Source organism: Fundulus heteroclitus, chromosome 14 (genome assembly GCF_011125445.2).
Source record: "Fundulus heteroclitus isolate FHET01 chromosome 14, MU-UCD_Fhet_4.1, whole genome shotgun sequence".
Taxonomy (NCBI): Eukaryota; Metazoa; Chordata; class Actinopteri; order Cyprinodontiformes; family Fundulidae; genus Fundulus; species Fundulus heteroclitus.
The window spans coordinates 17,166,403-17,189,356 of NC_046374.1; the positions used below are offsets into that span (position 1 = coordinate 17,166,403).

The 22,954-nt window shown below is 46.5% G+C and overlaps 1 protein-coding gene across 1 annotated transcript; it reads left to right on the forward strand.

Annotated features, from left to right (window-relative positions):
• The first annotated feature begins 4,692 nt into the window (after positions 1-4,692).
• Positions 4,693-21,841, forward strand: polr2a (RNA polymerase II subunit A). Its single transcript, XM_012874740.3, has 29 exons — positions 4,693-5,040; positions 5,703-5,835; positions 5,932-6,068; positions 6,965-7,138; positions 7,223-7,504; positions 7,591-7,752; positions 7,829-8,049; positions 8,139-8,271; positions 8,582-8,706; positions 9,824-10,034; positions 10,123-10,332; positions 10,410-10,578; positions 10,996-11,090; positions 11,210-11,413; positions 11,497-11,719; positions 11,813-11,996; positions 12,096-12,267; positions 12,668-12,773; positions 12,944-13,149; positions 13,230-13,493; positions 13,580-13,787; positions 13,879-13,979; positions 14,056-14,160; positions 14,238-14,420; positions 14,509-14,712; positions 14,800-14,986; positions 15,090-15,203; positions 15,289-15,438; positions 18,586-21,841. The coding sequence occupies exons 1-29, from the start codon at positions 4,954-4,956 to the stop codon at positions 19,734-19,736; spliced, it is 5,901 nt and encodes a 1,966-aa protein (XP_012730194.3). The 5' UTR covers positions 4,693-4,953; the 3' UTR covers positions 19,737-21,841.
• The last annotated feature ends 1,113 nt before the right edge of the window (positions 21,842-22,954 follow it).

The following is a 22,954-nucleotide window of genomic DNA, read 5'->3' on the forward strand; positions in this document are numbered from 1 at the left end:
TTCAGATGTTAACCCTACACTGAATATAGAAACAAGAAATGTATTAAATTATACTTAAACTAAATGCTATTTGTCATTTTTGACTTTTACAGCAGATTACCCCACTTTGACGCCTTCTTACGGCACCCAGGAGTCTTTATCACCGACAGAAGCTGCTATGCTGACGCCACCGTGGGTTTGAGGCCGACATTAAAACGCCTCTGTTCAAAGGATCCTCGCTAAAAACCACGTTTTTATTCAAGCGTTTCATTGCTTCAAAGCGTAACGGGCAAGTTTGGATTCAGAGATGCAGTGAAAGGCCGTAGCACAGCTTCTTGGAGCGTGTGGAGTAGTTTAGCTCAGGGAATCTAGACTGAATTATCCCATCTCAAGAGATTATTTAATGCCCAGTTTGTGATCTTTCATAACTTTATTTTGTTAAAAAAACAAAAAACAAAAAAACGTGTCTTTATTGCTTTATTTTGCACATAGCGTCTACCTAGTCAAGACTGATCGTTTAAAATCCTTATTTGAATTATTCTAAATCTGTTTTCATGAACGTTACATTTCCATGTCAACCTAAATCCAGCAGAAGCGTAAGACTAACGTGTTCAGTCCAGGTTATGATGTGGCACATTATATACTTTTTTTTTTTATATATAAAAAGGGGAATGGGGATTTTTTTGTGGCACTAATGGCCTTTTTTTTTTAAGTAGGCTGACAGAAGAGCCTGTCAAACCTGAGTGAGCCAGGATTGAAGCCTCCATACATGGGCCAGGCACGCTACCCCTGCACCGCTGGTGCGGCCCCATGTGGCACATCAAATAAAAACAATGCAATTTCAATGTAAATTTATTTAAAAGACTTCAAGAAATTAAATGTGTTTATATTTTAGAAAACCTAAGATTTGAATGTGGCTATCAGAAATAGTCCCCAGTCATATTTTCTTCTTGCATACCTATCCACCCTGGTTTAAGATCGCAGACAAAAAGAAACCTTTTAAACTACCCTAAGTAGTTTAAAAGTAGAATACATGGTGAACAAAACGAACCAAAGAATCTCTTCTTTGGGCAACCTTAAGCAGATTAATATTCAGTAGCAGGGGCGGTTCTAGACAGGGGCCAACAGGGGCCCATGCCCCTGTAGAAATGGTCCTGGCCCCTGTACTAAAAGCATGATGTTAAATAAACTTCTCATAATTATTTGCAATGGCAAAGAAACCATAACTGATTGGTCACTTTGACCAATATTATTATTATTATTTTTTTACCTATACAGTTTTACTCTACTTAAAAAGAATTTAAAACTTATGTTTCATGTTTAGCTTTAGCTGTATTGAACTGGGGGCAAAGTTTTCAACTGCTAGATCAGGGCTCTGAAAACTGCAGTTCCAGAGCCACAAGTGGCTCACTTAATATTATTCCACAGTTAAATATTGCCATTTTATTGTTGTTTTTTTTATGTTTTTGTTCTGTGCCCCTGTGAAAAAACACTGGCCCCACCTTGGCCCCCCTGGTAAATTTGGTCTAGAACCGCCACTGTTCAGTAGTATATCTGATCTTTAAGCGATATGGGCTTTAAACTGGTGGAAAGTGTTTTAACATTGCCAGATCCCAGTGCTAAAGCGGCTTTACCTGTTAACAGAATTAAGTACTTGCTTATCTTATAGGCACTGGACTAATTAATCAGCAGTTGCTGCGCCTAACAGGGCAGATTATAACAATGTGTTATAATATAACTTCAGCAACTTAGAATTTATAATGACTTGAATTAGTTGCAGTCTAACATTGTTTTAGAGCACAAAAAAACTACAATATTTTGGACTATATTCTGCAAAGATTAATTTTGTGCTAAAAAAAAAAACCCATAATAATCCCTTAATGTTATCCATTAGATTCCATAATCATATATAACTACACCTGTTAATGACTGTGGCTACAAACCTGTCACCGCCAGGCCGCTGGAGGCACCAGCCTTCCTGCACCAGCAGAGGGCGCCCGCGGGAAAGCCCATCTCGGTCATACGTTCACATTTTTAATGCTGTTGTGAAATATCTTGGCTGTCGGCGGCCTTTCTCAGTGAAAGCCAGAGGGGGGAGCCAATAAGGAGTCCTTTGTATGTATGCTCATGGTATAGCACGGCACATGGTGAACAAAGTGATTTACTGTCAAGATTCCTCTTTGCATTCCCGCACCAGTGGATCATTTAAGTTGGTTACAAGCAGGAAACTGTACGAAGACATATGGATACTGTAGATGGGATTTTTTTTATGTCATCTTTGGCATCAGGGATGCTTTTACCTTGAAGGACCTGGCAACAAAAAAGGAATACAATAGGGGAAAAAAAAGCTGTAATTTTCACCGTTCACAGCTAAAAAATGCGCTTTCTTATCCAGGCCCTTTATCATAAATGGTAAAAATCACATGAAATGATCCACACACACACACACAAGCCGTTATGTTGCTAAAAAGAGTTATTTTATTATTATTTTTCACAAGCTTTAGCAAGTAATACAACGTGACCGGAGAGGTCCTACAGGACATGTTTGGTGTTTAGGAGCATTTAGCAAACATTTCATCAGACTGGCATTATGTAATTCCACCATTAAGGAGATTAAAGCACGCTTTTGGCTTTTGCCTCCAACTCTTGGAGGTGAGCGGCGAGAAAATAAGACGAGGGAATCAAACTCATTTCGACACACGTACGCTTTAACGTGGTCAAAAGAAGCTTACCTGAACGTCGTTTATTTACGGTTTCCGTCCCTGCCGAACGCATCTTTGTCCTTTTTTACTTAATTTATAATAAAAAAGAGGGTTTTATTTTATTTCTTCCTTTTTTTAAGCTGACAACCGACCTTAATAACGACTAAACAGAACAATTACACGCGGTGTCCAGCTTGGTATTACAGAGTATTAAGAGAAACAGGGACCGTATTCGTCTCAGAAACAGTTAGTAAGCTAACAAAATGGCTTCAAGCAGCTTCTACGCTGGGTCTAACCCCGAAATCTCCATCGGAGCTAGCTTCTAGCTTTCGACAACAGTCCGATTTGACGTTTTAATGGCGAGTAAGCGCCCCCCTTTGATTTAATGTACCCCCAGAGCTCGACCGTACTCTGAAAGAGTAGGTGCCTGTCGGCGCTCTTCCGAGTCAAGAGAGAATATTCCAGACTCCATCTTTCCTCGCTAACAACAAGAAGCCGTTAGCCGAACGGCGCCATGTTGGGGGCTAAGAGAGGAGGCAGCTAACTGGCGCATTGGCGGTCCTCGCGCTGAACGTTGGCCAATATAACCGCCCGTTTTAAACACCCGCACGTCTAATACGGGCTTAATAGTTGTTTAATAAAAAACAGATACTCGTACGGTTAGAAAAAAAAAACGTTCACGTAACGTTTAACGCGAAGCTAAACCGTCGAATCAACCGTCCAAATGTACCGTAAGCCTCACGGATCAACAGGGAACAACCGATATTCGGTTTTTAATAGTAGCAAAGCGACGTCCGCTAGACCGGATACATTCAAAAGTGTGTAACAGGGAAGAAAAATCGCCGTTTTGGTTAGGCTCCTTTGAGCTACTCGGAATAATAGCTTTGCTAAGGCGATTAAAAAGCAATAAATAATATAAAAAAATATATATGTATTACCTGCGGAGGTGTAGAAGAGTCAAACTTAACGTTTTTGAGCACTTTCAGTTGTTACGCGACGAAACGAACCGTCGTGTTACAGCGACACAAGTGCCAGAGCCATTGCTTTTCAGCTGCCACCCGAAACGTGGCCTATGCGAACGCTGTCCATTTTTATGAAAAATATAGAAAACACAGCAACAAGTCACGGATAAAATCTGAAATACATCGCATTCACAACGCGGATCTGACAATATCGTCTGGTTCTGTCCAAAAACAAGCCTTAAATAAAGAGTTAAGGCTTCCCCCAGGTTTTCCTAAGGGCCACGCGGGAAAAGCCCTCCTCCGCCCGGCCATCCGTCGCAGTCGAGTCCGCTGCTTGCGATTAAGTCCCAAAGATCCAAAAATGTACAACAGCAAAAAGGCAAAGCTTAACGCGCCCCTAAAACAACTGAAAAAATCATCCGCTGTGCAGTGTTTTAAGGTTAAAATCGTTATGTTTTTAAACAATATTCCCTAGTATCATTAAATACATTGATAGGCCTTAGCTCTGAGCCTCTTTTCTTAGAGCCCAGGCTGATCCAGAGCGAGACGAACGAGAGAACAGAGATTTTTTTTAGTTTTGCTCAGAGGGAAGAAAGTCAAATCGGTCATCCTCGGCAAAATTCGGAAACTGGGTGGTTCTTGGTTACATTATTTAACAAAGGTAAATCTCTTCGTCGTTATTGGGCTTTCCTTACCCACTGCTAAATATTAATAAGAAAAACGACCAATCCAGAGAGTGCCTCCTAAATATTTACAGATCGAATGCAAAACATCATATGCACCACCCTTTCTGGTTTAAGAAAGCCAATAGGAATGAGCTCCGATAAAATCAATACCCGCCTTTAACTTTGATTCGCTGGCGAAATCAACGGATGCTCTAATTGGCTGTGCGTAGAATGTTATTAATTATTCAGAAAGCTGCCTCAAATAGCCAATGAGCGTGTTACTCCAGAGTTGCATGTCCCTCCTTCTTAGCAAACTGCCCTTGCTGTTCTGACTGGGCATCCCCGTAGTAGGCTCTCAGTCTATATAACCGAGCGTTGGACCGCTCCACGCTCAGAAGCGCTTAGAGCGCTCAAGTTAGTAGATCGGAAAAGGGGAGGGAGCAGTACTTGGTCTATGTAGGCAGGAACTGAACGTAAAATACTCAGCTCCAAAGGCAGCCGGCAACAAAGGCACCTGGAATATTGCCTTCGGAGCCTTTCCGGTCACCGTTGGCGGCCGGACCGGAGTCGAGGTGACATTTTACAGGCTGTTCCTGCTCACAAAGCGGCGTGCCGAGGAAGGACGCGTCTCTTTGAATAGACAGGATGCACGGACCGCCCTCCGGTGACAGCGCATGCCCATTGCGCACGATCAAGAGAGTTCAGTTCGGCGTCATCAGCCCCGATGAACTTGTAGGTTTTCTGTTTTGGGGTGGGATTTATTGATTTTTATCAATGGACTATTTAAGAATTGACTCATTAAATTATACAGTTTCTATCGATTAGCGAAGTAATTAACACGTAACGTCAAAGACATGGTTCTGTTTGCAACTGGAAAGTCTTGCTGTTAGCCTAGCCTAGCTAACTGTGTCAGGCTGGAGCTTGCGCTAACTAGCATGTTGCAGGAAGTTCAACAGAAAACTTAAAGCACAACACTTTAAAAAGCGATCCATGCAATACACATGAATTAAACCCCCTTTTGAAAAACTCGATGATGTGTTTGGGGCCATTGTAGACGAGTTTCGTGATTTAATCCAGTGATTTTTGTCTGTACTACTTAGATGTGTACTGTTATCCGTTACAATAAATAAAATAAGTTCTTAAATGTCACATGAGCGTTATTTTTAGACATTTTATTTTATATGTGGCTTCTCAGACCCGTTTTATACCAGCATTAAATTATTACAAGAGCTTTGTTGTTTACGTTTTTGAGTAAATTCAGTAATCCGTTTTGAAGGATTTGCAATTAGAATATTTTAAGATGAATAACTGTATTTATGCGTGTTGTGTATTCTGGTGTGAATGGCAAATGTGATTGTGGTTATTCTATCTTGATGTTGTGTTGTCCTCATTAGAAACGGATGTCCGTTACTGAAGGGGGTATTAAGTACCCCGAGACCACAGAGGGAGGACGTCCTAAACTTGGCGGCCTTATGGATCCAAGACAAGGGGTGATAGAGCGCAGTGGGAGATGTCAGACGTGTGCAGGTAACGTGTTGTTATTACCGAATTTCATACACAGAAATAAATGAATAAAATCGCAGATGTACGCTTATTTCCATTATCTACAATTTGTTCTTTCAGGCAACATGACTGAATGTCCGGGCCACTTCGGACACATAGAACTGGCAAAGCCGGTCTTCCACGTCGGCTTCATGACGAAGATAATGAAGATCATGCGCTGCGTCTGCTTCTTTTGCTCCAAACTGTTGGTGGATTCGGTAAGTGCTGACAAGATTATCCAATGCAAATATTGATGAAGTCTAATATTCTGTCGCAGGACGTTTGTGCTCAACGCTGCAAATCTGATTCCTGGATTAAGGCCACGGGCCAGAACATCTAGTGAGAAGGAAAATCCCCTCTGCGTTAAAGATGCTCGCAGCTTCCGAACAAAATAAAACGGCACTTTACGCCGACAACTGTGCGACCATAAACTGCTCTAATATTTGACAGGGGTGCATCATATAACCCGTAACAATGGTTTAATAAATAAATAATTGGGATGTGATCAACCATTTTGTGCCTCAAGTAATAAAGTGGAATTAAACACGAGAAAGCAAGAAGTAAACTGAACACGGCGTGAAAGGTTACAGATAATCAGAAACACTCTTTTACTAAGTTTCCTAAACCTAGGGCCCTGTGACCATGGTGATGGTCCTATCATACAAAATATTTTCTGTTTTATGAAATTCATGCATTCTTTAACCTGAAAAATATATAGGAAGTAACAGGCGTTGATATAAAAGCAACTTTTTTCATACATTAACCTAAAATTCATACTGCATATCAGTACTACATCTGATACCGTGTAGTGCTGAGACCAAAACCATCTGTTCTTTTTCTTTATATTTTCTCACTCTAGAGCTTCTTTGCTCAGTTTTAGAAAGCAGCTACAATATTCTAAAGTTTTTACCCGAAAAGAAGTTTAAATATCGCATCTTTAAGGACTGTCTGACTTAATTTCTGCAGAAATGCCATTAGCTGCCACCCTCTCTGTTTTCATGACTTAGTAGTTAACCTTGGGAGATGTTTTCTTCGCTGTTCTAATTGCCTGATCTCGTGTTTTCTAGTTTTCTACGTTCCGTTAATTTCTATTTTCGGCCCTTTTTCTCCCCAGAACAATCCGAAGATCAAGGAAATCCTTGTGAAATCCAAAGGCCAGCCGAGGAAGCGCTTGACCCACGTGTACGAGCTGTGCAAGGGCAAAAACATCTGCGAGGGCGGGGAAGAAATGGACAACAAGTTTGGAATGGAGCCGCAGGAGCAAGAGGAGGACATCACCAAGGAGAAGGTATTTGGACGAGGGTTCATTCGCACGTTTTTCAGCCGGTCGCGCCCCCCCCCCCGCCGCTCACCTTTGGCGAATCCATGGCAGGGCCACGGCGGCTGCGGGCGCTACCAGCCGCGCATCAGGCGCTCGGGCCTGGAGCTGTACGCCGAGTGGAAGCACGTCAACGAGGACTCCCAGGAGAAGAAGATTCTGCTGAGTCCAGAGCGCGTTCACGAGATCTTCAAGCGCATCTCCGACGAGGAGGACATCATCCTGGGCATGGACCCCAAGTTTGCCCGGCCGGAGTGGATGATCGTGACCGTGCTGCCCGTGCCTCCGCTGGCCGTGAGGCCCGCCGTCGTCATGCAGGGCTCCGCCCGCAACCAGGTGAGCCGCAGCCGCTCTAGGCCCGTTCGTCCCTCGCAGGCGGAGAGAACAGAGCGGCTAACGAGAGAAAACTGTGTGTCTCAAAGGATGATCTGACCCACAAACTGGCGGACATCGTGAAGATCAACAACCAGCTGAGACGGAACGAGCAGAGCGGCGCGGCGGCTCACGTCATCGCCGAGGACGTGAAGCTGCTTCAGTTCCACGTGGCCACGATGGTCGACAACGAGCTGCCAGGCCTGCCGAGGGTACGCGTGTATTTAAGGATATTTAATGAAGCCCGTCGTGGTTCGGTTAACTAAAGCAGAATCTCTTTTGTTTCAGGCGATGCAAAAGTCTGGCCGCCCTCTCAAATCCATAAAGCAGCGTCTAAAGGGAAAAGAGGGGCGAGTGAGGGGTAACCTGATGGGCAAACGCGTGGACTTCTCAGCCCGGACCGTCATCACCCCAGACCCCAACCTACAGATCGACCAAGTGGGCGTCCCGCGGTCCATCGCGGCCAACATGACTTTCCCAGAGATCGTCACTCCCTTTAATATTGACAGGTACGGCGGAGGGGGCGCCACAGTTCACCCCAGCTTTGCGGAACGCGTGCGTAAACGCCGGCTCATTTGCTTCTGATTGCCGTCGTTAGGTTGCAAGAGCTGGTGCGACGAGGCAACAGCCAGTACCCTGGAGCCAAGTACATCATCCGGGACAACGGCGACAGGATCGACCTGCGGTTCCACCCTAAACCAAGTGACCTTCATCTGCAAATCGGCTACAAGGCAAGATTAAGACGGATGTAGGCGTTTGTTCAAATGCAGAGATGCACCAGTGGGACGTCTCCTCTAACGAGGATTTAACCTGCCGATTCTAACTTTAATCAAATTAGATTTCTCTTAAAGAGCCATGTTATGGGTTTAAATCTTTAGGTTGGACAATAACCAGTCAGGGCTGATGGAGCTGTAAAATCTGTTCATTACCGTCGCCAGCTGTGCACATCTGTTCAGAAGCAACACATGTACCAATATGTCTGCCGTTAAAGGTCACGTCTAACGGCGATCGGTCTCTTTTTTATTTTTATTTTTTTTATAGGTGGAGAGACACATGTGCGACGGCGACATCGTCATCTTCAACCGGCAGCCCACACTACATAAGATGTCTATGATGGGGCACAGAGTTCGGATTCTGCCCTGGTCCACGTTCCGACTCAACCTCAGGTAATAAAGGACCAAAAAACGAGCCGAATCCCAGTCAGGCTCCCTGATAATCAGCCCGAGTCATTGATTTGAGCAGGTAAATAAAACTATCTGCCAGTGGGATGAAGATTTTGACTCCTAAAATCAGATGGATAGTGATATTGCACTTAGGACGATGGAGATGAGTTATTCCTATTTTAAGTAGAAGATATCTCATTCCATTGGCAGATCCTCTCATTTACCTGCTCAATTTAAGGACAAATACACCACTTTCAAGAACACTTAACTTATTTTGGTTAAATTTTTCCAGCGTGCACTGCAAAAAGAGAACTAAAAAATAAGAATTTTTTTCTTGAAATGAATGTATTTGCCTTTGATTTGAGCAGGTAAATAAGATAATTTGCCAATGGAATGAGTATTTTTACCCCTAAAATAAGATAATTACATAAACTGCACTTGAAATAAGATGATGGAGCTAAATTGTTCCTATTTTATGTGCAAAAATCTTATTCTATTGGCAAATATGGAATAAGATTTACTTTATCACTTTATGTAATTTACTTTATCCTATAATTTACTGTAATTTTCAAGCTGTATGCAAACGAAATTTCGTTCTGTACGCACTCTGTGCATACAAAATAACAAAGTTGTCTAAGTGTCTAAATAGTCATATTTACCTGCTCAAATCAAGGAAAAATACTTTCATTTCAAGAAAATCTTATTTTTAGTTCTATTTTTCCAGCGGGAACTTCAGTTCTGTGTATATGATTTAAAACTCTGGCCGTTTAAGGTATTGTAGTATTTGTTGTAGCTTTTAGCTCAGCCACCTGTGGAGTTCCTGTTCATTGATGTTTAATTATGAACCCATGGGTGGTTCTGGATAAATCAGATCTGTTAGGTCAGCATGATGTTCTCGGCCTGTAACAGGTTTCCAAGCCAGGCACACAAAAATGAACAATAAGTATAAAAAATGTACAATTGGGTTCAATGTTAGGAGTTAAAACTTGGATCAGCGTGTCAACGATGAAATCTGCACCTTGGTTACCGTTTTAATGCATAGTGTCAGGTTTTGGTTGTAGCATCTAACAAGGGTACTGCAGCGTCTTTGCTGATGTCAGCGCTTCGCCTCTCTGTGCAGTGTCACCACGCCCTACAACGCCGACTTTGACGGGGACGAGATGAACCTGCACCTCCCTCAGTCGCTGGAGACCAGGGCGGAGATCCAGGAGCTGGCCATGGTGCCGCGTATGATCGTCACGCCGCAGTCCAACCGGCCCGTCATGGGCATCGTGCAGGACACGCTCACGGCCGTCCGCAAGTTCACTAAGCGAGACGTCTTCCTGGAGAGGGTGAGTAGACGCTCGCAGCGCGCCCCCCCCTCGGGTAGCATGGCCCCCCCCGGGTGTTGACCGCAGGGTTCCTGTCCCCCCCGCACAGGGCGAAGTGATGAACCTCCTCATGTTCCTGTCCACCTGGGACGGGAAGATGCCCCAGCCGGCCATCCTCAAGCCCCGTCCTCTGTGGACGGGCAAGCAGATCTTCAGCCTCATCATTCCAGGACACATCAACGTGATCCGCACCCACAGCACGCACCCGGACGACGAGGACAGCGGGCCTTACAAGCACATCTCGCCCGGCGACACCAAGGTACACGACAGGTTCCTCGTTTGTTTTCCACGTGTAAGAGACGAGACGACTGAGCATCTGTCCTCAAACTAAACCAGGTCATAGTGGAGAACGGGGAGCTGATCATGGGCATCCTGTGTAAGAAGTCTCTGGGGACCTCGGCGGGCTCCCTGGTCCACATCTCCTACCTGGAGATGGGCCACGACATCACCAGGCTCTTCTACTCCAACATTCAGACGGTGGTCAACAACTGGCTGCTCATCGAGGGTAAGACGCGCGCAGGATTCCTGCATGAGATTTGACTCCTGGTCAGGGAAACGTGTTGGAAAATAATTCATTTCCAGACTTTATTTTCTAAATGTTGTTCCCAGTTATGTAATCTCAGTCCCCTGGTGTCACCTGTCCACCAAATCCTCATCGTCTGTCCCTTTTTATCCATTTTCCCATCTGTACTTTAAACTCTCCATCAGTCCAGCCTTTTTGTCCATCTATCCATCTGTTTATTCGTTGGCCCGACCGTCTGTCCATTTCTCCGTCCTCATGTCCGCCTGTCCCTGAAACTTAAATTTTAAGACGTGTGTCAAAACCGGACAGAGGGAATCCGGACACCATTAATGTGTAGGAGCCTAAAGTCAGGGACGTACAGGACTTTTTTTGATGCCGGTGTCTTTGTAATGTCCACAGGTCACTCCATCGGTATTGGCGACTCCATTGCTGACGCTAAGACGTATCTTGACATCCAGAACACCATCAAGAAGGCCAAGCAGGATGTGATAGAGGTGAGGGAGATCTCATACGTCCCTCAGCAAACAGAACGTGTCTTAAAGGAGCCTTTTAGGTTTTTACTTGGCAAGACGGCATAGAGCAACGGTAAATTTCTCTCCGTCTTACCTGCCAGGTTATTGAGAAAGCTCACAACAACGAGCTGGAGCCGACACCCGGTAACACGCTGAGGCAGACCTTTGAGAACCAGGTGAACCGCATCCTGAACGACGCTCGAGACAAAACGGGATCCTCCGCCCAGAAGTCTCTGTCCGAGTACAACAACTTCAAGTCCATGGTGGTGGCTGGCTCCAAGGGCTCCAAGATCAACATCTCACAGGTACTGTAACCCCGCCCCGCCCGAGTCCCGTCAGAGAAGGCGGTCTGGGCTGCTGCAGAAGCTGAGCACGGCTTGTCTTTCAGGTTATCGCTGTGGTGGGCCAGCAGAACGTGGAGGGAAAGCGAATCCCCTTCGGCTTCAAGCACCGCACGCTGCCTCACTTCATCAAGGACGACTACGGTCCCGAGAGCAGAGGCTTCGTGGAGAACTCCTACCTGGCCGGGCTGACGCCCACCGAGTTCTTCTTCCACGCCATGGGAGGCAGAGAGGGTCTGATCGACACGGCCGTCAAGACGGCCGAGACGGGTACGTTGGCACGGTAGCGGCGTGGCTGAGAGGTAAACCTTTATGTTGGTGGGGGCTCGTCAGCTGAAAGCCGCCCTCTCGCTTCACCCGCAGGTTACATTCAGCGTCGTCTGATCAAATCCATGGAGTCTGTGATGGTGAAGTACGACGCCACGGTGCGAAACTCCATCAACCAGGTGGTGCAGCTGCGCTACGGCGAGGACGGCCTGGCGGGGGAGAACGTCGAGTTCCAGAACCTCGCCACGCTGAAGCCCTCCAACAAGGCCTTCGAGAAGAAGTGAGCGAGCCAAACTCCCGGAAACCCGACTCCCATCACCTTTTTGGTCCCTCCGAAACCTGGGATTCACCCGCCTCCCGATTCTTCTTATCCCTACAGGTTTCGGTTCGACTGCACCAACGAGCGGGCGCTGAGACGGGTGCTGCAGGAGGACGTGGTGAAAGACGTGCTGACGAACGCAAACGTGCAGAGCGTCCTGGAGAGGGAGTTTGAGAAGATGAGGGAGGACAGGGAGATTCTGCGGGCCATTTTCCCCACTGGGGACAGCAAGGTGGGCGTGAGAAATTAAATCGGCAGCGGCTGCACAGCAGCAAACACGATAAACGGTTAAAGTGTCCAGAGGTGACGAGAGCTATATCAATCAATCAATCAATCAATCAATCAATCAATTTTTAGTCAGGCATTGCAGGTAATAACAGAAGCAGGAACAACGAGCCAGAAGGATGCCACACACTTGCTGCTAAATCAGTTTTATTTGCATGAATTTATATAGTGAGGTCAGCGTTAAGGTGTTAAATAAATACCGCCATGCTCTGACCTTTATATACGTGTATTCGAGCGGCATCTCTCAGATTTGCTCCATGATAAACATCTAGCCGCCTGAAGGCGCTGCAGACGGGCCGAAGCGTCACAAACTGCTCATCTTCTGCAACGCTTCTCTCCGCCTGTAGGTGGTGCTGCCGTGCAACTTGGCCAGAATGATCTGGAACGCCCAGAAGATCTTCCGAATCAACACTCGAACCCCGACAGATCTAAATCCTCTGCGAGTGGTCGAAGGTGAGGTGGAAGAACCCGGACTACTATCCTCCATTTTTTTAGAGTTGGCGAGTCGCGTGAAAGAATTACAGAACCGAGGAGATCGTGCCCTGGCCTCAGACGTCTGTAGCCAGTTTGTTAAACTCGTCGACTCACCGTCTCAATCCCTCCGTGTGTTTTACCCTCCTCAGGCGTTCAGGAGCTGAGCAAGAAGCTGGTTATCGTGAACGGCGACGACCCCCTCAGCAGACAGGCCCAGGAGAACGCCACGCTGCTCTTCAACATCCACCTGCGCTCCACGCTCTGCTCCAGACGCATGACCGAGGAGTTCCGGCTCTCCACCGAGGCCTACGACTGGCTGCTGGGAGAGATCGAGACCAAGTTCAACCAGTCCATCGTACGTTCAGCAGACGCCGCTAGGTGCTCTCGTTTTTCCCCGAACACGCGAAACCCATTAATCCTCTCCGCCTCCTGCAGGCCCATCCTGGGGAAATGGTCGGCGCCCTAGCTGCTCAGTCGCTGGGAGAGCCGGCCACGCAGATGACCCTGAACACCTTCCACTACGCCGGCGTGTCGGCCAAGAACGTCACGCTCGGCGTGCCTCGTCTGAAGGAGTTGATCAACATCTCCAAGAGGCCCAAGACGCCCTCGCTGACGGTCTTCCTGCTGGGCCAGGCGGCGCGGGACGCAGAGAGGGCCAAAGACATCCTGTGTCGACTGGAGCATACGACGCTGAGGAAGGTGAGGAGTCCGGATCTGTCCGTACCCGTTCTTCCCGTTTAATGCCGTTTAAAAACCGGGATTAAGAGGAGCCTGTGCCCTTTCAGGTGACGGCCAACACCGCCATCTACTACGACCCCAACCCGCAGAACACGGTGGTGGCCGAGGATCAGGAGTGGGTGAACGTCTACTACGAGATGCCGGACTTCGACGTGAGCCGCATTTCCCCGTGGCTGCTGCGCATCGAGCTCGACCGGAAGCACATGACCGACCGCAAACTGACCATGGAGCAGATCGCTGAGAAGATCAATGCAGGTGGGTTTATGTAACCGTCCAAAGCTTTATAGAGAAAAAGAAAAAAGCTACGTCCCCTCCCCTCAGTTACCCTGCGGTTTGCTTATCTCAGGTTTTGGAGACGACCTCAACTGCATCTTCAACGACGACAACGCTGAAAAGCTGGTGCTGCGAATCCGGATAATGAACAGCGACGAGAACAAGTTCCAGGAGGTGAGCATTCATTAGCACCGGCAGTAAGAGAGTCCGCCGCCGGTTCAGGTTGTGACGGTCTGCTGCGCTCCTCCAGGACGAGGAGGTGGTGGACAAGATGGACGACGACGTGTTCCTGAGGTGCATCGAGTCCAACATGCTGACGGACATGACCCTGCAGGGCATCGAGCAGATCAGCAAGGTGAGTCCATCGGCAATGCAGACATGGAACTGAAGCTCTGTAGGGATGTGCTGAACGCGTTTGCTCCTCTCCGTCAGGTGTACATGCATCTGCCCCAGACCGACAACAAGAAGAAGATCATCATCACGGAGGACGGAGAGTTCAAGGCCCTGCAGGAGTGGATCCTGGAGACGGACGGCGTGAGCCTCATGAGGGTGCTCAGCGAGAAGGACGTGGACCCCGTCAGGACCACCTCCAACGACATCGTGGAGATCTTCACGGTGCGAACACACCTCCAGTCTTTCGCCACGAGTTTACGACTCGTTTCATTTGGATCTTCACTGAACGTTTTCTGCTGTCGCCTAACAGGTCTTGGGTATCGAAGCTGTCCGAAAAGCTCTGGAGAGGGAGTTGTACCACGTCATCTCCTTCGACGGTTCCTACGTCAACTACCGCCACTTGGCTCTGCTTTGCGACACCATGACCTGCCGCGGTCACCTGATGGCCATCACGCGTCACGGCATCAACCGTCAGGACACGGGACCTCTCATGAAGTGTTCCTTTGAGGAGACGGTACACGGCGTTTCTTTTGAGCTCAGAGGAACTTCGTTAATCCATCGTTAGTATTTAACAAGCCTCTCATGTCTTGTCGTCTTGCAGGTGGACGTGCTGATGGAGGCGTCGTCTCACGGCGAGTGCGACCCGATGAAGGGCGTGTCGGAGAACATCATGTTAGGCCAGCTCGCTCCAGCTGGGACCGGCTGCTTCGACCTGCTGCTGGATGCTGAGAAGTGCAAGTACGGCATGGAGATCCCCACAAACATACCTGGCATCAGCGTGGCAGGACGTAAGTGAAGGGAATTGTTCTGTTCTTCTGGTGTAAATGTGTTTGGATATAGTAGCTATGCTGCAATGACTGTGGCATTTATGGTCTGTGTGTGGGTTTCCAGCCACGGGGATGTTCTTTGGCTCGGTGCCGAGTCCCATGAGCGGGATGTCTCCGGCCATGACGCCGTGGAACACAGGAGCCACGCCGGCCTACGGAGCATGGTCTCCCAGTGTTGGTAGGTTCAAATACACACACACACACGGCTCTGGCGCTTTTATCTGTTTCCTTTCACTGACTCTTTGTTTTTTTTGGTCACCTAGGGAGCGGCATGACCCCTGGAGCAGCAGGTTTCTCTCCCAGTGCAGCATCAGACGCAAGTGGCTTCTCTCCAGGCTACTCCCCAGCCTGGTCTCCCACACCGGGGTCACCCGGGTCTCCAGGACCCGTCAGTCCGTACATCCCGTCTCCAGGTTAGTGCTTTTATAATAATCACATCTTATTTAAACTTCAAAGATTTACATAAAAAAAAAAAAAAAGCTGAAGATTTCCTACCGTCTCCAAACTCAAAATCCAACATGGCGGCCTCTCACTTAAAAACAGTGACTGCTAGCAGAAATAACCGCTTCATTTGCGTCGCTGTGAGGGTGAATCTCCTTAAATCAGTGGCACTGTACCACCATGTGTTAAAGGAAAGTGAAAAATAACTAGAAAAATTTGCATTTCCTGCGAAAATGCACTGTGAATGCAGTAAGCTGAATGATTGAGCAAAAGATGCAGAAGTTCTTTGAAGAAGAGAAAAAATTGCTGAAAAGCAGTGAAGAAGTTGAAAAAGTTGAAGAATTTGAACATGAAAGAACAATAGCTGAATGATTAGAAGAAGAAAAAACTGAGGGAATGGCACCAAACATCTCCTAACTCATTCTAAACACTGAATCGTTTAACAAAGCAGAAGTAGAATTTCAAACTTGAATATACTGTAGCCATATGTGGGCCTGCATTTCTAGGAGTATAAGGGGTTTTGCCCCACTTGAAAAGCATTGGATGTTTGACACCTCCTAACTTGGAGATGCTTTACGCGACGAGGCCCACATTTATTGTGGAGCATTCTCTATAAAGGAGGTACAGACTCTGTAGAGCAGAAGTTTGTAGAACCTTCCTAGAGCTACTTCCGGTTGGCAACATGCTAACCGTTAGCTGCTAACAGGGTTGTGTTCAGTATCACCGTGTGATGGTATTCTGTTAGTTTGGTCCAAATCCTGTACTGGGAAGTGCCTCAAAAAGGGTGCCAATACTTAATGTCACCAAAGGTCACCAAAGGTCATGGGTCAGATTGGCCTCCTTTAGCAACTCAGCCTCACCACATCTGGGCCCAGAACTCAACATTTGACCAAAATGGTGTGAAGCGCCATTTCCCACAGGTGGGTGGTGCTGTATTGGCCAATTGGGTCGTGTCTGGGCATCATACCAGGTCGTGTTGGAAGCAAAGGCCCAATAGGAAAGCATGTGAGATCCAAAAAGTGACAGAAAAGTCACACATGCCTCATAATCAGTTGAAAATTTAAAAATGTTAAGTGGAAGTGACTGTGCGAATTTCAGATTCCTACATTCATCACAGCCACTGCAGTGGGTGTCGAAAGTTGCCATTCTATCCGAATGGAGCCTGTCCCTGACCTAGTAACCTCTGGCCAGCAGAGTTCCGTCGTCATGGAAACTTGCTCACACCTGCAGCTTGCCATTCTACCAAAGTGCAGACACTTTGCTCAGACTATGTCCAATAGGATTATAATGGAGAACATTGCCTCGCACAACACTTCATATCTCCTGATCCGTAAATGGTAGAGACGTAATTTTTTCTGCGTTTATTTCTTAACGGATAGGGGAAGAAGACTTGCTATCGGTTTTTGCTGGAAAAAGTTTAATAAAGGCGTAAAAAAATTATGATATAAAGGGGATTTTTAAGGAATTTCAAAAATCCTCTAAAAACGGTCCCGAACAAATCGCTCTAGCTGAAAAAGTATGAGATATCAAAATAATTCTTTCACTGTGAGTATCAGCAGGCTTTTGAGGACTATGTTGCTCATTTTTATGTTTGTACAAAAATCAGTGTAGGCACAGCGACGATGTAAAAAAGTGGATCATGTGGAAAAATGCAGCTCTAAAGCATTTTCAGGATTTTGCACATTCGCTACTCCGAACGAATTGTTCCTGCAGCAAAAACGTAACAGTTATCCAAAAAATTCCTTTTTTGTGAGTGCCAGAAGGGTTGGGACATTCATGTGTGAAAGTCTCATGCCTGTACATCAAACGGTTTAGGAGTAGCAACGATGCGAAAACGTGTGATGTTTTGGATTTTCAGACGTCATTTTTCAAAACCGCTCCATAGGAAATGAATGGGGGAGGTTTCGGGTTTGTGTCGCTCTGAGGTGATTTGCGGAAAATCTATAAATGCTACACCAATGAGGGTTACATTTCCTGAATCCAGACAAAATTCCTACGTTTTGATGTATAATTTATGTGGATAGGTTGAAAATTGAGCGAGTGAGAAGAAGTTGTTCGGAGATGAAGAATTTGTTGAATTTCTAGAGTGCGCACTCTACCAACTGCCTCCTTGACGACCATAGCAACGCATGTTATATGCTGAATTTCTTGAAAAGCCAAAATTGTTTTAAGGAGGTACTATATGAAAATGGTAAAAGATGGTGTCAGCTTTTTTTATTTAATAGCTGAAAGATATCACTACATTTTAAAAGTGGAATGGCGTTTCTAGCTAAAAGTAGGCTGAAGCAGTAAGCTGTCAAAAAGCAGCTGAAATGAGTGGAATTTTAGTGAATTACATTAATTTCCTATGGGTGGAAAAAAAGCTGAAAATTTGCAGAAAAAGCTGAATATTTTAAAAAGTTGAAAAGATATACAAGTACAAAAAGATATAGCCATCGATTCCAGAAGAAGCTGAATAGTTTAAAAGTTGAATGGTTGAAATTGGACAAAAACTGTAGGAGGAGAAGCGAATCAAACTTTAAACAGTAAAAAGGCGAAAGAGGATCTCAATAACTGTGAATGCCTACTGCATTCACAGTAATAATCAAGCTTAGGGATGCACCGATTTGAAAATTTGGGCCGATATTGATATCGATATCCGATATATTATTGTATATTATATTAGACGTGTATTATATTTACGTGTGTGTGTCCGACCGAAAAACTGTTAACCGAATTGTTGAACGAACGCTGCTTTTCGTATGTCTTCTTTTGACACCGTGAAGAATGACCGCAGTGCTGACACTGCATCTCTGCTTCATTTCTAAACCCCACAATCCTGTCTGTGAAACATCACTGCCTGGAAAAACAAACAAACATAAAAAACTCCCACTCCTGAAACATTGGCACAAAGGGCAACTAGATGGAAATAAACATTGATTGTTAATATTGGCCCAGTTTTACTTATCGGACCGATGCGTTAAAAAAATGACCGATACGAACATTGGCCGATAACGATGTTAATGCCGATATATCGTACATCCCTGATCAAGTTGTTATTGTATTATCTCGGGTCTATGGCAGCTACTAGCCTAAAGCTGGGAGACTTTAACACTTTCTTTTTGATCTTTCTGCCTCAGGTGGAGCAATGTCACCAAATTACTCCCCCACCTCCCCCGCCTACGAGCCTCGATCACCGGGTGGCTACACCCCGCAGAGTCCAGGCTACTCCCCAACATCGCCCTCCTACTCGCCCACCTCGCCCTCTTACTCCCCCACCAGCCCCAACTACAGCCCGACGTCTCCGTCTTACTCCCCCACTTCGCCCAGTTACTCTCCGACGTCTCCCTCGTACTCTCCGACGTCTCCCTCGTACTCTCCGACGTCTCCCTCGTACTCCCCGACGTCTCCCTCCTACTCCCCCACCTCCCCCTCGTACTCCCCGACGTCTCCTTCGTACTCCCCAACCTCTCCGAGCTACAGCCCGACGTCACCGAGCTACAGCCCGACGTCGCCCAGCTACTCGCCAACCTCGCCCTCTTACTCCCCCACGTCTCCATCCTACTCCCCCACCTCCCCCTCCTACTCTCCCACCTCACCTTCTTACTCCCCAACCTCTCCGAGCTACAGCCCCACGTCGCCGAACTACACCCCGACGTCCCCCAGTTACTCTCCTACCTCACCGTCATACTCCCCGACGTCCCCCTCTTACTCTCCTACTTCCCCCAACTACACGCCCACCAGTCCAAACTACTCCCCCACTTCTCCCTCCTACTCCCCCACGTCTCCATCTTACTCTCCCTCCAGTCCACGTTACACCCCGCAGTCACCCACCTACACACCCAGCTCCCCGTCGTACAGCCCCAGCTCCCCATCATACTCCCCGACCTCCCCAAAATACACCCCCACCTCCCCCTCGTACAGCCCCAGCTCCCCGGAGTACACCCCCACCTCCCCGAAGTACTCCCCCACGTCGCCGAAGTACTCGCCTACATCGCCGAAGTACTCTCCCACGTCTCCTACCTATTCCCCGACAACTCCGAAATACAGCCCCACCTCCCCCACCTACTCCCCCACTTCCCCCACCTACACCCCCACCAGCCCCAAGTACTCCCCCACCTCCCCCACGTACTCCCCGACCTCACCCAAGTACTCGCCCACGTCTCCCACTTACTCGCCTACCAGCCCCAAAGGCTCCACCTACTCCCCCACCTCCCCCGGCTACAGCCCCACCTCCCCCACCTATAGCCCGGCCATCAGCCCCGACGACAGCGACGAGGAGAACAACTGAGCTGCGGAGGACGTGGGGGGGCCGCTGAAGGGCAGCGGCTTTTTAATCGGCTGGAGAAGGTCGCAGAGCCTTTAACGTTCCTACCAATGCACCTGTGAATCCAGCGGGGAGTCGCTACCCCCCCCCTCCCCCAACGATGTTAGAAACTGTTTGTGAAAGACTTGAGCTGCTTTACCAGATGGAGGGGGGAGAATGTTGCCTTTTTGAAGTAGTTTCTTTGATTTCAAGACGGGGTGTAGAAGAAAAACTGATGATGCCCCCCCCCCCTGAGGGAATGAGAAGGGGAGGAAGATGTGAACATTTAAGTCTCTTTTTATCTTTGGTGTCCTTCATCCGGTCTCTCTCTCTCTCGCTCTAAAACTGCTGGTTGTGTAGTTGACGGTGTACATGTTGCCAAAAGCCTGAGAAGTGAAGATTGTATTGACCATCAAACCATTGAACCATACGGACGTCACAACCACTGCTTCTCGTTAAGCCTTTAGGGGAAACTTTTTGGGGGGTTTTAAGCGAAAACGTTTGTATCATCAGCATAAACGGGACACTTTACGATAAGAGAGAGAAACTGGTTTGCAGAGAACGGACATTAAAGTCTGAACTTACATAAATGTATGTACCCATCACCCTCATCTTCCTCCTTAACACCCCGAAAACCTGAAAGATGTCACAAAGCCACCCACCAGCATCCTTTTGTCTACCATTTTAGAGACTTGTACATCAAAAGCAGGCAAAAAAAAAAAGCAAAACACTTTTCCAGATGCTAATCTTCCCTAGAAACTGGGAATTTCGGATAAGAAATTGTAAAAATAAAATTTCTTACTCTGATTTTTGATTTTGATTCTATGATGAAACAGCTCAGAATAGATGAGGGATGATAGTTTTGGTCTCGCTGCTTTTGTCGTTTGTTTTCAGAAGTAGTGCACGCCTGTCTATACATTTTCTTTTTTTTTTAAATCCCTCATGTTTTGCTAATTTTTTGTCCCAATTTCTAATAGCTGAAGTGTACCTGCGTTCTATTCAATTTATTTATGAAGTTGATAACTATTCTGTACGAGTATGAATAGAGAAATAAGTTTTGTTTCTCGTTTGCTTTCTGCGACTTTGGCGTCCTCTTTGCAGGACGTCCATCTGCTCTGGATGAAGAGGCAGGCGACAGATCGTATTTTTTTTTTCCCCCTGCCTCGTTCTCCTAGTTTTAAGTTTTCTTTTGTTTTTTTTTTTTTCCTTCCGGTTTTAAAACGGCCCAAAAGACTTCATAGGGGAAACATTTTCTGTGCTGGTTTGCCTCAGATGGTATATTCAATCTTTGTTTTCATGAAGAAATGGTCCAAAGAAACAGCACTATTAGCCTTTGTATTTAAAAAAACAAACAAAAACAAAAAAATCCACTACAATAGTGTGAGCTTTTTTTTTTAATATATATATATACATCTTCACAGTTTGTGCCCTCTGTCGGCCTGATAAATTGGGAAGTTTGACCCTCCCTTGTTTGTTTTTGAACTAAAATGATTTCCCTACCTCTTCATCCTGGAGTGATCCTCATTTCTGAAATCAGTGTTTCATTGTGTTTTAATTTTTTTTTTTTTACCCCCCTTCATGCATTTTACGTATGATGAGGGCAAATCGTGGGGAGGAGGGTGGTTGTATGAGTTGGCTCCAACTGGGGAGTCCCCCTGACATAAAACGGCTACAATATTTTAGGTTTGGGAAATGTTGATACAATCTAATTTTGTGGGGGGGGGGGACAAAACTGCTTCGTATGGCCTTAAGACACAAAGCAGGTTTGGACGTGATTTCCACAGTGTTTCGTTTCGTCCACTACGTTTGCGTCCAAGTCTGCCGTCTTAACTGTGTGCCGTTCTGTCGGTCCACAACAGCAGGACTCCCATGTTGAATGAATGAATGAGTGAATGTGTGAACGTCTGAGTTGTGCGTCTGAAGGCGATGCAGGGTCTCAAGCTGGGGAAAGAGTTCATCTGTCCAGTTTAAAGGAAGGTTTAACTTAAAAGTTGCCACTGTATAAAAATCAAGTCATGGTCTCATTCTCTGTATCTGTTCTGTTTGTTTTTTGACTTGGAAAAAAAATTAATAAAAGTTTTACTATATTACTGTCTTGTTTGTTGTTTTATTATTTTTACAGGTTTTACTTTTTACATAGTGTTTTCGGTCAGGTGCAACGTGGTAATTTACATTTGAGAAAATTTAATTTGTTGGGAAATAAAATAAAGGGAACACTTAAACACAATGTAACTCTAAGTCAGTCACACTTGAAATCAAACTGTCCACTGTAGCAAGAATATTTGCTCTGTCAGTGTAGTGTTCTGAGATCTTCACAGATGAAAGCAGGTTCACTCTGAGCACACGTGACAGAGTCTGGAGATGCCATGGAGAACGTTCTGCTGCCTGCAACATCCTCCAGCATGACTGGTTTGGCAGTGGGTCAGTAATGGTGTAGGGTGAAGAGGGCACAGAAGCGCTTGTACTTCCTGCAGAGGATGAGGAGAGCCCACCTGCCCCCGCCCATCCTCACGACTTTCTACAGAAGCACCATAGAGAGCATTCTGACCAGCTGTCTCTCTGTGTGGTGTGGAGGCTGCAGTGCTTCCGACTGGAAGAACGTGAGGACCACAGAAGGGATCATCGGAGCTCCTCTTCCCACCATAAAAGACATTTCATCTCAGCGCTGTGTGTCCCGGGCCCATAGCATCATCAGGGACCCCTCACAACCCCACCTTGGACTGTTCTCCCTGCTGCCTTCTCGGAAGAGGTTCCGCAGCATCCGCTGCAGGTCCACCAGGTTCTGCAAAAGCTTTTTCCCTGCTGCCATCAGACTGTTGAACTGCTGAACTATAACCTATAAACTCTGCCTAACATTCGCATATTTGCACATTTGCATCACTGCATCTCTATCTAGCGTTACAAATGCTGCCGAACTCTTAGTTTCTAAATGCATTCTTGCACAAATGCCCTTTGCACATACAAATGGTTTTAAAAATACTCACCTGTACACTGTGAATTTCTCCTGCATTGTTTACTTTTAAATCACTGCTGCACCTTATACTGTAATTTAATTTTACTGTAATTTAAAGGCTGTATGCAACAAAATTTCGTTCTATACGCACTCTGTGCATACAAAATGACAAAGTTGTCTAAGGGTTGGCATTTCTTTGGGGGGGCTGCACAGCCCTCCATGTGCTCGCCAGAGGTAGTCTGACTGCCAC